The 13,631-nt window shown below is 40.1% G+C and overlaps 2 protein-coding genes across 3 annotated transcripts in view; one reads left to right on the top strand and one right to left on the bottom strand.

Moving 5' to 3' along the window:
- Window positions 1-12,433, bottom strand: part of Atg17 (autophagy-related 17) — a 51,821-nt gene extending 39,388 nt beyond the window's left edge. For both annotated transcript variants that reach the window (XM_072020112.1, XM_072020113.1), the window contains exons 1-2: window positions 10,604-12,433; window positions 3,104-3,312 (exon numbers count right to left, since the gene is read on the bottom strand). In XM_072020112.1, the coding sequence (XP_071876213.1) occupies window positions 3,104-3,312; window positions 10,604-10,671 (277 nt within the window). In that variant the 5' untranslated portion in view covers window positions 10,672-12,433. The remainder of the gene's footprint in view (window positions 1-3,103; window positions 3,313-10,603) is intronic.
- A 37-nt stretch (window positions 12,434-12,470) lies between these two features.
- LOC139996067 (uncharacterized) overlaps window positions 12,471-13,631 on the top strand; it is a 156,346-nt gene continuing 155,185 nt past the window's right edge. Inside the window, exon 1 of the mRNA XM_072020122.1 lies at window positions 12,471-12,904. The gene's annotated coding sequence lies outside the window, so the exon portion shown is untranslated. The remainder of the gene's footprint in view (window positions 12,905-13,631) is intronic.

The raw sequence follows: 13,631 nt of genomic DNA, 5'->3' as shown, positions 1-13,631 counted from the left end.
TAAAACGATCTCCAAGACTACCGGCAAGAAAGGCTATAAGCTTGTTCACGACTGCTGTTTAATCGCCCATCGTTGGTATAAATATTCGTACAGACGTAGATTAATTTCATCGCGTCGATAAGCGATTCTCCCAGTTTTCTTTGAGATGCTTCAAGAAGTTACTTGGAAATTGGCTATTTAGAAATTAATGGAAGAATAAATCTTATGGCAGTTTTGACTAAAGTTACTGGAGGTTTATAATCGCAGAAATCTTTCTTCTGCTGTATTGAGATTTTAGAAGTTTGCTATGAAATACTCATCGAGTTTTTTTTTTTTTTTGTAGAAAATAATGTAAATTCCGTACGACGAGTAAATTTATAGTCGTAGTTCCCATATAATTTAATCTATTCTAGCTTGTGCCGCTATATTGTAATAAAATAATTTATAGCTATACTAAACATGTAATATACACGAATAAACGAATTGAAATAATTTAAAAATAATTAAACTTAACCAAGTATGTGCTATTTATTCCAGTTTTAAGTTTGCACAGATGCTAAACGTTAAAAATCCGTTAAGTCAAACACATTTTTTGCCTCTAGTGAATGTGTTTCATTTATATACGTTATTTTACATATAAACCTATAAATTAGTTATATTCTCATTAAATAACGACCCGAGACATTCAAGAACTACTGAATAAATGTCAAAGCATCCCACGGAGGGAAGGAAAAAACCGACGAATCGAATGGCGCTGGGAGGCGCATTACCGATGCGTTTCGTTGCGAAAATCGAAAGTGCGACCGATAAGAGTGAACTTGATCGTTACTTCATCAGCGACTAGTGGAAATGGTCAATGCGAGGTGCATCGGAAACGGGTACGAGTGGTTTGCGGTCGCATTACCGGTACGCGCCTCGAGGAACGTGAATTACCGCATGAAACCCGAGGCTAGCTGTATAAGACGGACAAATAGGAAAGAAGCTCTGCTGCGAAGGAATCGATTTCACAGCGCCTGAAAGAGGCCGAGATGTTAATGGACGAAATATAACCTTCCTAACCAGCTATTCTTTAACTTACGCCTACGCAATATCATTTTCTTCATTCAATATTCTTCATCTTCAATTGTTGGCTAATCTTAAAATGTCTAAAAGTTTGCTCACATCAAATTATCTTCTCTTTCAATGAATTACGGTCATTGTTTCATTAAGCAGAAAAATTCTTACTTTATAATCACGATTATGAAGACTTAGGAATATTTGAGGATCAAAAATTTGAGGTCAACGCAATTCGAGCTTCGCATACAGTGACTATCGTCTCTACATTTTTGTTTAATATATTTCGTGTCATAAATTTTGCGTGATTTATTGTGTGCATTGGACTTGTATAATGTGGTTTATTACGTTTGTAGAAACTTAAAGATTCCTTTTCTTTTTTTTTTTAAAGATGTAGTTCGTCGATTCTTCGATGCACATCGTTGATGTTCCCCTGGATCGTGCGCGTCGATATTCTCACTAGTCGACCGTCTAGACGCGCGACGTTCTCGGAATCGGACCACCGTTGTTTTTCTCCAGCTGGATCTCGCGTCTGGACGCCTGTGTTCCGCGTTTTCAACGCGTCGCGTCGCATTGACGCGCGTTTCAACGTCCGTTCGTTCACCAGCTAAGCGACGTGTAAGCGCTAACCGTGCAATCTCCGTACCGTTACGTCGTTAAACTCGTATCGTGCATTCGCTTCATTATTACGCCTCTGGATCGTATGTTTCGTCAATCACGAGGTCAAACTATGATTCTATTATATCCGAGTTCCCATCAAACGGATATAGCGCAAAATACATTTTCTCAAAACCGACGTTCGAACGTCACGCAATCCTCTGTCTGCTTTTGCTACAACTCTTGGAATTGTTCCACTCTCTGATAGTGTCTTTCTCCGCTAACTTTTCATGGAAAGACTTTCAGCGTTCGACCTTTCCGATTTGAGTATCGACTATAAAGTGTATCCTATCGGAACAGTGTTCTTCCAAAGATACCTTAAGATAGTCGAAAGTTTGTTAAGAAAGTTATTTTCTCTTTCAACTAATCTCATTGAGTTCTTTTAACCCATTAAGAATCAACATCGTATCGACCGCAACATTTCATTTTCAAATTTTTGAATCCTCGTTTCACTTATTTCAATCGTTATTCGTTATTATAACGATATGGTAAAGCTTCACACCATCGGATCCCGGTTAAACATTACCGTTCATCAGATGAGGTAGCCCTGATCAACATCCACGTTTCAATCACGCTCCGCTGCATTCGGTAAACGCTCACCATCAACGGACCGTAGTCATATCGTGGTCGTGATTAGACCGGGACTACAAGTCGAATGCATTGCTGCTGCGATGTATCAAAATACGTCCATAAAGTACAACTGTACTTACATGTAAGTACAGTTGATAGAAAAGATATAGCGAGACCAAGAATCGAAGCACTTAAATGATACCGAGTGATCTAGCGACATCTAATTGAAAGATCATATGCGACCTGGATCTTAGATCGCACGAAGATATTCGAACGCGCAACGAAGGTGATGAAAAATAGTCAAACGAGTTACTGACGTTCTCCATTGTGTTTCTATACGGTACTACAAGGCTGGCTCGTACAAAGAATCGAGGTTGCCTGGGTGTCGCGCGAGTATCGCTATCTTCACGCTGATATCATCTGACTCATTTTTTCTCTCTATACTCGCGAACGCTCGCCGATAAGGATCATTTATTAGCCGCGTCCTTCCGGCACGATTCTCGTTTAACGAAGCCAGCCCACTCTCTTTTTTGCCACGTCTTCTTCGTGAGACATTTCTCTTCGGTCACGCGAGTAACATTAACTTTTAGCTACGTATCAAATATTCTTAGAAGTTGAATTTTTCTCGAATTAAACGCGACAATAGTTTGTTGAAAAGTCTCTGATCATTTTGTGATGGTAATAAAATTATGAAGGTAAAGGCAAGAAAAATCTTTATCTTGCAACGGGTTTGTAAAGTAAGTTTTTTATCAAACGGACGGACAATGTTAGACAGGAAATGAAAAAAGCTGAGCGGAGAGCGGTAAGTTAAGGAAATTCACAGGTGAAGAAGCTCGTCACTCACCGGAACCGTAGTCTATGCTTGGCGTGGGTGGATGGTGGCTCTCAATAGCGGCCTTGCTGAACAAATAGATCGGATTCGTGTCGGTTCCGGCCGAGTAGGAACACACACGCGCGTTTGGTTCCAGGCTTTCGCCTCCACTCATCAGGAGCACCTGGTGCGCAGAGACCACGCCGCATTCTCTCTCGATCGCTTCCTTCAGCTGGGCGACACTGCGCAAAAAACAGCAGAAAAGTCATATTAAATAATTATGGTGATTATAGGCCTAGAAATTATAGTCTCATTCGGGAAAGTGTAGAAAAAGAATAAATAGAGTTGCTGAATTCATAGCAAAATGAGATCCGGCAATTCTAGCAGAGCAAATATTCAAAAAATTTTAATGGCGGAAACTTCTTACTTTAAAAATGCGAAAATTAAATAATTCAACGATTTCAATCAAAAAATTTTGAAATATCTAAGTTTTGAATATTTTCATTTTTCCAAGTTTGAAATATACAATTTTTGAAATCTTAAAAGCTTGTGAAATTTCAATTTTAAAAAAATTGAAGTCTCAAACCTCTGGAAATGTTTAAAGTTTGAAAACATTTAATTTTCCTGACAGTTGAAATTTTTAAAAAGTCAATATTCGGAGGAACCTAAAAATTCTTAATAAAAATCATCGAACCCCAGAAATATCGAAAGCTGAGAAGTTCGATAGCACAGAAATCCAAACGTTTTAATATTTAAACGATGCGTTTATAACGATATGATCAAGCATAATTCTGAGAATGCTTAAACATTTAACATCTAAAAGGCGATCTCGGTACACGATAAGTTTTATGATAAACCGGAGCAGTTGTACAGCTTCAGCGTCGTCGATGCCGTGATTAAGGTCAAGATTATCTTGTACCCGTATCAGGGAGGCGAGCTACTCTTGGGAGAGCTAACAAAAGTCAGTGTAATTGGGGAAACTTGGAAGACTTCTGCGTAACCGAACTGATATCTAGCACGAGATCACGCCTTCGGTCTAGGAAACGTTGAAAGACACTATTAGCCTCCTGTCGGCTCTTGCTCGACCTGGTTCTCGCAATGCGTTCACACAGTGTGGTAGTAATTGCCGGATGATGCGTTTCTGTAATTCACGTGGAAACCGACTAAAGTAAGGAGCTTGATGGAAGAAGAAACAGAAACGAGCTCTTATGGACAGTTAATCGAGCCCCTACTTTCGATCTCAAAGATAACCGCTCTCTTTGCTATCAGTTTTTATTCGAACGCGAACAACGACGAACAAACGATTAACTTGCGATGTTCAAGACGAAAGGCTCGTGCGTAATCCGATTGGCCTAAAGAGGATAAAAGTGCAAGCTACGACCGTGGCAATTATGTCAAGGCAATATTCATCGAGACAACCGATAAAATATCCAGTAGATTTTCAAACATAGAAGAAAAGGAACCAGGATCGAAATTAGAGCCACTTTATCATTTTTCACGCGTGGTCATTAATTGTAAATAGCGGAGGATGAGTTCAAAAATAAAAATTTCGCGAGTCTTTCGATGCAAATTCTGTATCATTTAAATACTACACGAGACCGGCTAAGTTTTCTTTTATAATTAATATGACGCGATGCGCCTCACGTCGTCCTCGCCTTGGACAAAGAGTTCTCCTTATCCGTTATTTAACCTTGCCAAGGGTGTTAATGACGACTCGCCTGTGCTCACGACCACCGTTCCAATTCCTTTTACGCGCAATTTATGGCCACCGCGTGTTGTTCGAGACGAGTCAGTCGCTCGAGAATCTTTCAAGAATAGTCTGATAAAATACGCGCCGTCTACCACGACAACGTGCCTCTACCGCGACAACGATGCAATTTCAAACCAGATAAAACGGACCTTGAACCGCGCAAACAACACAAACACGCGGGCATTACAAAGGTTACATCGAATTTCGTAATCGTCGAATTATCGAATGCTACGTATTCCACAACCTGTCACGATCCGGAGATTCTGGATTGAACAAATGCAGCGAAGATGTAAAAATCCTTGTCAAAAATAATGTCTTTATAATGTTTTGTAGAAAATTTATAAAGATTCAGACTTGTCAACAACGTCTCGGTTCACCCATCGGGGATGAAATTAACTATAAATGAAGTTGGTCGCGACACGAAAATTGACCGATAAACGTCTGGGCGACCGCGAATAAAACTAATTAAAAAGACTCGATTATCCGTCGACGAGACACAGTTGATAAATTTGTTTGCACATTCCCGGCAATCGCGGTGGCCCTAGACGCGCGATATTTATCATGGTTTCGGAGGACGGATTTTTGCCGAACCGTTTAACGATCCATCGTCTAAACCGGGAATAAATCGCAATTACGTCGCACCGTATTTACTCTTTGGCGCTTTAGCGGTATACTTTGTAATTACGCGCGGGCGAGAATAAAAGTTGCAGAGCAAAGGCGCCACGCTGAATCGACACACAACGTTAATTGCCTCGACGAATGAGGTCGCTGACCGCCGCAACCACGTTATCTTATGCACAAATATTAGAGGTACTTATTTGCGAGGCGGGCACCTTTTCGCGCGTTCACTCGTTAAAGCTATTCCATTCTGTATAACGCTAGAAGAGAGCTAAGCTGACAGTGAGTTGGTCGTACGAAAGCATATTACATATACACACATAGAACGCTATAAATGTTTCAACTTCTATTTTAAAGCGATTCGAAGGTATTTTAATTCCAATTATTTCGAACGTGATTCGACGATTTTCGTATTTACATCCTACTTACTGTGCTTACTATCGTACTAGGTACAATAAATAATATTTCATAAAAGAAAGGAATTCATTCGATTCTTGCGCATTTTGCTATCAGATGTATCGCTATGTTACTATCTACTTTCAGAAGTAACTGTATATTCGAAACGATTAAAATGTTTCATAACGCATCACTACACATACGGCACATGTATGTATCTAGACGTATATTTGTGTGCGTCGATCTGTGCGTGCACTAATTGCGAAGGGAGATCTGAAAAAGTGGTTCGAGAGCTTCGGGGAACGCACGAGTTGCGGAAGTGGGCGAGAAAGGGTTGATGGGACCGCGTATAAGCGCTGACAGAGGGTCACGATTCTGCCTGGCTCACGATGTACTTAATTCCACGATATGTATTTACTATTTACTCTGATTGAAAACCAAATAATTGCAAGCAAAATATATACAGAAGTTTAAATGAATTCAACGATTTGCTCGATTTCTAAAAATCGATTGCTAGCGTTAAGCAATAGGTAAATAAAGAATCGCGTGCAAGCTTGGAAGAGATCGGACTGAATAGTCATCTTAAGACCTGAATTCGTCGGACTTTCTTTTTACCATGGATGGATAAAATACGCTTAGCTTACTCATCCGAGGGTACGTGAAGCGTAACGCGGTTTAATCGGAATAATGGATGTTGTACAGGCCGTGTGTAGCATTGCAAAACTGCATGTTCCTCATCGATGATAGGCCTGAGCGCACGCTTACCAGTTTTATTTTCCTAATTCACGTTAACCTCGTTCCGCCACCAACTTTTCCTCGATGTTCGTGCTGTTAACACTGTTTCCGTTCTAGGGAACAAACCTCGCGTTAAATCAAGTCGAAACGAAAGTTCTGCTCATTTGCTTGTTAATGTTCAGCGGGACGGATTTGCGTAAAGGAAAAGCAAGCGATCAACGGTTGTAACCTCCCTGTTTACGCTTCATCTCTTTCCACTCTCCCATTTCGAACTACCTCTCTGTTTATATTGTTCTCTGGTTCGTATTTTTAACTCTTTGGAACTGGATTTTTCTTCATATATACAAAGAAGCAGATGTTATTGGTTGGTGTTTTTCACTTGGATAAAAAGAGTAAGGAGTAGTAACTGGAATGTGATTTCAAAATTTATAAAATAGTTCTTGTAACATATACACTACAGACATATAGGTTATATAACTTCCGAATCACATGATAGTATAGAGAGTTAATTGATACCAAGATCTAGCAGATTTCTACAAAAAATAGCGATTAATTAAGCGAACAAGGAACAATTAAATACTTAGATAATACATTAGATTACATTTCATACGCATTCCGCTCACAACAACAGTCTTGAATCAGTATCGCTCTTGATAAAATTACGAGTAACGCTACTCTAACAGTTCAGAACGGCCAATGATAGTATCCTACTTTTTTATCAAAAAAGGCGAGGTTCGACTCGAAACGCTTTACGGCCTAACCCAACTGTATAACGCTCGTCGATAATCCTTTGCACCGTTCGGCAAATGTTTACGAGACGTTCTCGGGGAAACTCGTAATAAAATACAGATACGACGTTGCAACCGAACATTGCAATTCACGTTGAAACGCGCATTACATTCACCGTTCTGCCGATCGAACGGCCAATCGAATCAATGGGATTAACTCCCTTTGCACTTTGTGACTGCCATATTTCAACTAGCTCTAACTTCCTGTAACCCTTATTTTCCATATTAAAGGAATAAAAAAACAAATAACTTCGATATAACAAAAAAAGAAAGGAGATAATAGGTTTGCGTTCTCGATCTTGTTACAGCCTTCTAATTTGTATATTTCAATTCTTTCTCGTGTCAAAATAAAAGACCAACTTGCTTCTCAAACAAAATATCAAATAACAGAGAAAAGCAAACTTTATTCTCGACACAGTGATTTATAACTGTCGAAAATTCATAAAAGAAGCTCTCGTAACTGCTCAATAGAGATTCAGAAAAGCTAGTAGCCGACACGAAGCGCAAACAACGACTGGCAAATGTTCCAAACTAAGTTTCGCAAGACTCACAGTCGTAGCGTGGACCGCAAAAGTAGACCGAGCCTCGAGAAGCGTTTGAAGCTGATTCGTTCCAAGAGATGCACCAAGCGTTCGCATTAAAGACTTGGCCGAGTTTACCCGTGGGTCAGACTCGTGTGTGACACGAGCCAATGGTCGCCCACGTTCGACACGCCGATTTCATTACTATTTTCGTAGCCACCTGCACTTGTCCGCGCATCGCAGATCTCACACGTTCCTGCTCGCTCAAGTCAGAGAAAAGCCTTTCGAGCACGGCCTCTATGTGCCCACGTTTGTCCGCGATAGACGAACGGTTTTGCAATTTGTTCACCTTCGAGAGATCCTTGACACTTCTCCATAGCGTGGCGTGGCGTGTTGTTCGCGATACTCGCGCTTGCTACGAGTTGCTAAACGACAAACGACGAGCAATCGCGTGGACGACCATCGATAAACAAAAGGCTTGTGTTGAAACCTTTTGTTGCTGACTCTTCACGTTATTCGCTTTTTCTCTTTTTATTCGGCTCTTTTTTCAGGCGTAGACATTATTTAGATAAATGTCGCGGTATATTAATGAAGCAAAGATATCGATCTATAACTGGCTTCGAAAAAAAGAGTAGATGCATTAAATAAATAATAATAATTATTATAAACTGATACGAAAGTCTGATTGATTCATTCGGATAAAATAAAATCACAATGAACCTGAATAATGAATTTAATCTATAAAAAGATATGAGTCTATCTCCTGAGTCCATAGATCTATTATCGGAAATGCTAAACATCTTGAAATATAGTATTAACATATTGATTGTTCAGCTATTCTTGTTTTATGACGTAACAACCACTTTAAATCCATTATTATTGCGTTAATATCTCGCATTTTTGTTAGAAATTCTTAAAATATGATCTGTAGTAATTTAATAAAATATTCCGACGAAGTTTAACTGGAAACGTCCTTGAACACTTTATATAATTTGCGTGTAGCGGCTTTCGATAGGCAACTAAAGTTGAAGTGGAAATTAAACTTTGTTAAAAATACGATACGACGTTTGTGATGGAAGGAAATACATAGAAGGAAAGAGGCTCAAAGTGAAGAAGACGAAGAGGCGAAAACGGAACGCTTCAACGCGTCAATGTGTATTTATTTGATATAGGAGGTAGTCGAGGAGGCAGATCCGTTTAGAAGGCAACCGTTTATTGCAAAAACCGAATCATGCGAACCGGCCACGAAAGGATGTGGATATACAAAAGACTTTTGCGCGCGAAGAAATGAGTTTCCGCAGCATTCAAGTCAAGTCGGACCAGGCTCAATCCGATAACCATCGCCGAGAGTTTAACAACAGAGTTAAACTGAGAATAATATCGAACGTTCCTTTATGATACCATAAGTGATACGAATAGACACCATTCGAGAAGTGAAAGGGAAATTGAGAAACGTGAATTTGATTATTTATGGAAGCAAGGAAAAAAAAAAACAAGGAAGGCTAAAACTTTTTTTGCTCGAAAAATTCGATCAGATAAAACTTTCGAAACTCACAGATGTATATCTTCCCCTTGAGATTCGATTGTATAAACATGAAAACGTGTTTCAGCTCACGGTGATTTCCTTCCGTGAAAAATAACGACAATATCTTGACCGAGTCTTTAATTTAAATAACGCACGCACGTAACGCACAGTGTGGCCACGTTACTTGGCCTATATTCGATGAAACTTGAAAAATAAACTCGTTAATGATTTATCGGAGCAAGTTTTAATGGTTCATCGTTTTTGTTCGGCAGGAACAACCGGCTAGCAAGAACTGCTGCTATTCTTTTATACGAAAAACGAATCTACCGAACAATTATCCGCTTTGCGTTCGATTAAGTGAAAACAATACGAGTGGATGAAGCACTATGAAAGTACAATAGAGAAATAAATGATGGAACGGTGGAATGTTTATCTCAATCTATCTTACGAAATAAATATGATATTAAAAGATAATAGATGACTAAAATTTAAGAATCAAAGAGATAGTTACACACAAAATTGTAATAGGAAAATCAAGCATAAGCACAAAGGAATATGTCTTTTTAATGGGTCTCTTATTGTTGAATTAATTTTTAATATGTTATTTCTTCATAATAACGTTGACATTGAAGAAATTACAATTAACAATCTTATTTCCAATTGCTATTTAACAAAATTTCTAGTTAATCCCATAGATGATATATTTCTAATAGCTATTTATACGTAGGAAAGAAAATATACATCGTGATTCTTGAACGATATTACCTTGATACATTACGGGCTAAAAATCTTTAAAATTGAATTTCTAGAGATCAATGACCGTATTCCTCAAATAGAACCTCTTATACTCTACCGCGTTCCAGTGTCACGCGCTACACGCATGAATAACACGTACATATAAATTGATCGATAAATTAGCACGTTTATCTAAGTACTACAGAACGTAGTAAATCGCATACCGAAATCGATTAAAACTCTTCCAAATTAAATTTCTTTTACAAATTTATCGATGAACTAGCACATATAACCATGTATGTAACCAAGTACTTTAAGTACGCGTGACGTGACTGGTAAACAAATAAGGTAGGAATCTATCGGATCCACGAAAGGCGCATGACGCAAGATTCTAACCTATTGCAAAAGTAAATAGCAACAGGGACTAAACAAACGGAAACTTTAAGGGGACAAATGAATACTTACGTCTGCAACGCCAACTTGATATCGAAGGTGATAGTAGTGCCGGTGTCCACATGGAATATGTAGAGCATTTTCGGGCCGGTCAAGCTTCTTCCAGTCGGACGATAAGAGGGAAACGGCCACTAGCCCGCCTGAAAAACTCCACTGGCATTCGGTGGTGCTTGGCGTCCGATAATCGCGACGCCCGACCGACAGAAGATATGTCACCTCAGGCTGACTCCTGCAGTCAGCTCGATCGGGGCCGTACCCCTCGTTTCACAGCGCTCGCGAGTACGGCCCCCTCGGGTTTATGCCGCATCGATCACCAATCCGTTCGTCATCGTCGATTCACGCAAACTCGGAGTAGGGTTCGACCAGCTCACCGTATTTCGTTCTCGATTATTTCGCGCGTATATTGTTTCTTTGTTATTATTCTCCGTCGTGATCGGTAGGTATCGGTATCGAAGTTGAGTCGCGTTGAATGGCGCGCAAACCGACGAAAATACGAGCAACACCGAAAAAGCTCGAGAAACTCGACGATATATACCTTGCTATAGGTATATGACGCGTATGTATGTATAAATATAACGTGTGTGTATATACGTAGATTGGTTCGAAGGAAAGCAGCGATGCTGTATACCTAGGTCTGACTGCTTTCGAGTACTCCTTCGCGAGATTCGTTGAAACACTTGGAATATAATAAAAGCAAGAGTAAAGAGAAATATATCACGAGATAATCGGTAACTAAGAAAAAAAGTCCCGCACAGCCTTTAGAAGGGAAGCTATTGTTACAGTCTGTTAAATGGTCCAGATGCAGCAAGTAAACGGCAGGCGGACCGAATTAGGTACTATTCGGTTTGTAATCCACGATCGTTATTTACAGAACGGTTCTGAATGAATTTCGTTTCGACCGAGGTTCGGCGACAAAAACAAACGAAAACGTAGAGTTCCTTGGAAACCGGGAGCTTAACCAACACACGTAAAAGGTCTTAAATAGTCGACCACTTTTCAACCGTAGAATAATCACATAATAACAATTCTTGATCTTATCGTTCGTCCGCCTGTCATCGATGAAAACTGTGTCTCGTATAGGTTGTGTAGGTACTGTTGCTCCTCGAAGTATCGGTCGATCGCGTCCTCCGGTTTTTGTGATGTAACGGAGCACTGTTAGTACGAGCCGACGATCCCTTTAAACACAAGTTCACGACCCGTACGATAATTTCGTATACGTAGATGGAAAACAAGTTAAAAATCGGTGAAAAAGAATCACCGTTGCAGCGATGGAGGACTAATCGACGCGATTAACGAGTAGCCCCGGATCAGCTGCTCGTCAAAACAAAGCACTCGCGCGTACACGAAGGGCCAGCGATTCTTACTTTGATTTGCTGTAACGCTGTCCAAGCTCAAGACTCGGCACAATACGAGCAAATGCGTATTCTATGGTTGTACGTGGATGAAAAGACTCGAAGCGAGATCAAGCAGGACGCTAGGACCTCGTCTTATATCGTGATAGGCCCGTGTACACGCCGAGAGTGACGTACCGACCACACAAACAATGCTGCGCCACTCGCACGGGAACGTATGCGCAGAGATCGAAGCACGAAACAAAGAAACTCCACTTTCGCCACGGATTTTCTCGTTTATGCTTTTATTCCCCGTATTCTCTGTTCAGGTACTGATTAGTGACACTTGTGTGCTTCACGTCGCTGTCGAATTTTCACCGCGAATGCGCCGAACGCTTGCCCGAGAACGACCAGTTTTATGAAGCTCTTGCACCGTGCCAGAGAGAGAGATGGTAGGGGGGCAACTAGCTTGGCGCAGTCCCGTTCGACATTTTGCTCTGACGCATCGCGTCGCCAGCTGTTTACTGCCGAGTCCAGGTCTGGTCGAGCACGGAGGACAGAACGTCTGATTGCTGTGTGCTCAGCTTACGCAGATATTCCACTCGCCACTCAGCTGTTTGTTCGCGATTAACGCGCCATCTTCGCTTTGCCAAGATGGCGTGATTGACGCGTGCGGTAGTTTGAACGATCTGATATTGAAACTTTAAAAATTACAAATTAAACGTTTCCTTCTAATCGTTCTGTATCTTCGATAATATTATTGAGGCGTGTGCGAGTACCTCTTGATAAATTCGATAAAGTACCCTGCGGTTTGTGTGTATCGTGCGTGAATGTTGATGCCTTGCTCTTGAGTGTCCATATCGTTTGAATCACGTCATGCGCAGCAATTCATCATCGACGAGATGGAAACCACTGTTATTTTTTCTTGGTTGATATATACAGCACTTGAAGCAAACTAGTTTTTCAGGAGGCTGATACGTGAGTGACGAATAACTTTCTTTCAATATAATTTAGAAAATGAGAAAACAAACTTGGACTTCATACCGCATGAAGTTACAGACATATGTATCATAAACATCAGCTAATATAGATATTAAAGTGATAGAAATTTGTTTCTCTGAACATCAATAATTTTTTAAATGATCGAATATACTTGTATCGTATTAATTCCGTGGAAACGTAAGTCATAAAAGTATATTTGTGTAAATAGTGGTTTTAAAAGAAGTTGCAAAAGTAGTAGCGCTGTCATCGACCGAGAGCATGAACGCGCATGCGCAGAGCTATAAATGACCCACCGCCATTATCGCTTCCGTGTGGAGACTCTTTATGCTAAATCGACTGTGAAAGGGGAAAACGATGCAGATTTCGTACTGGCAGAGCGTAGGGTTGTAACTGCACGTGTCGTATTGTTTATATACCGTAGCCAGGGAACTGTTAGAAATTCAGGCTAAAGTTTCGTTGTTTTGTAAACGCTTCATGAATACGTGCCTTAATTTTCGAAAAAAGTAATAAACTCACAGAAATAACACAGTTGACCAAATATAACTATTGCCATTTGCAAAGCTATAAAAATTATTGCGCAGTTTACAGATAGCTGCGCATTTCCGCTTAATGCGTAGTTAGTTTATGAAATGAATATTGAATATTCTCTAGACATTAGTCTTATTATATATGCATGATCTACAATGTCGCAGAATAATATAATAAAT

This window comes from Bombus fervidus, chromosome 17 (genome assembly GCF_041682495.2).
Source record: "Bombus fervidus isolate BK054 chromosome 17, iyBomFerv1, whole genome shotgun sequence".
NCBI lineage: Eukaryota > Metazoa > Arthropoda > Insecta > Hymenoptera > Apidae > Bombus > Bombus fervidus.
The sequence above is the reverse complement of the archived record's forward strand: the minus strand, read 5'-3'. Positions and strand labels throughout refer to the sequence as shown.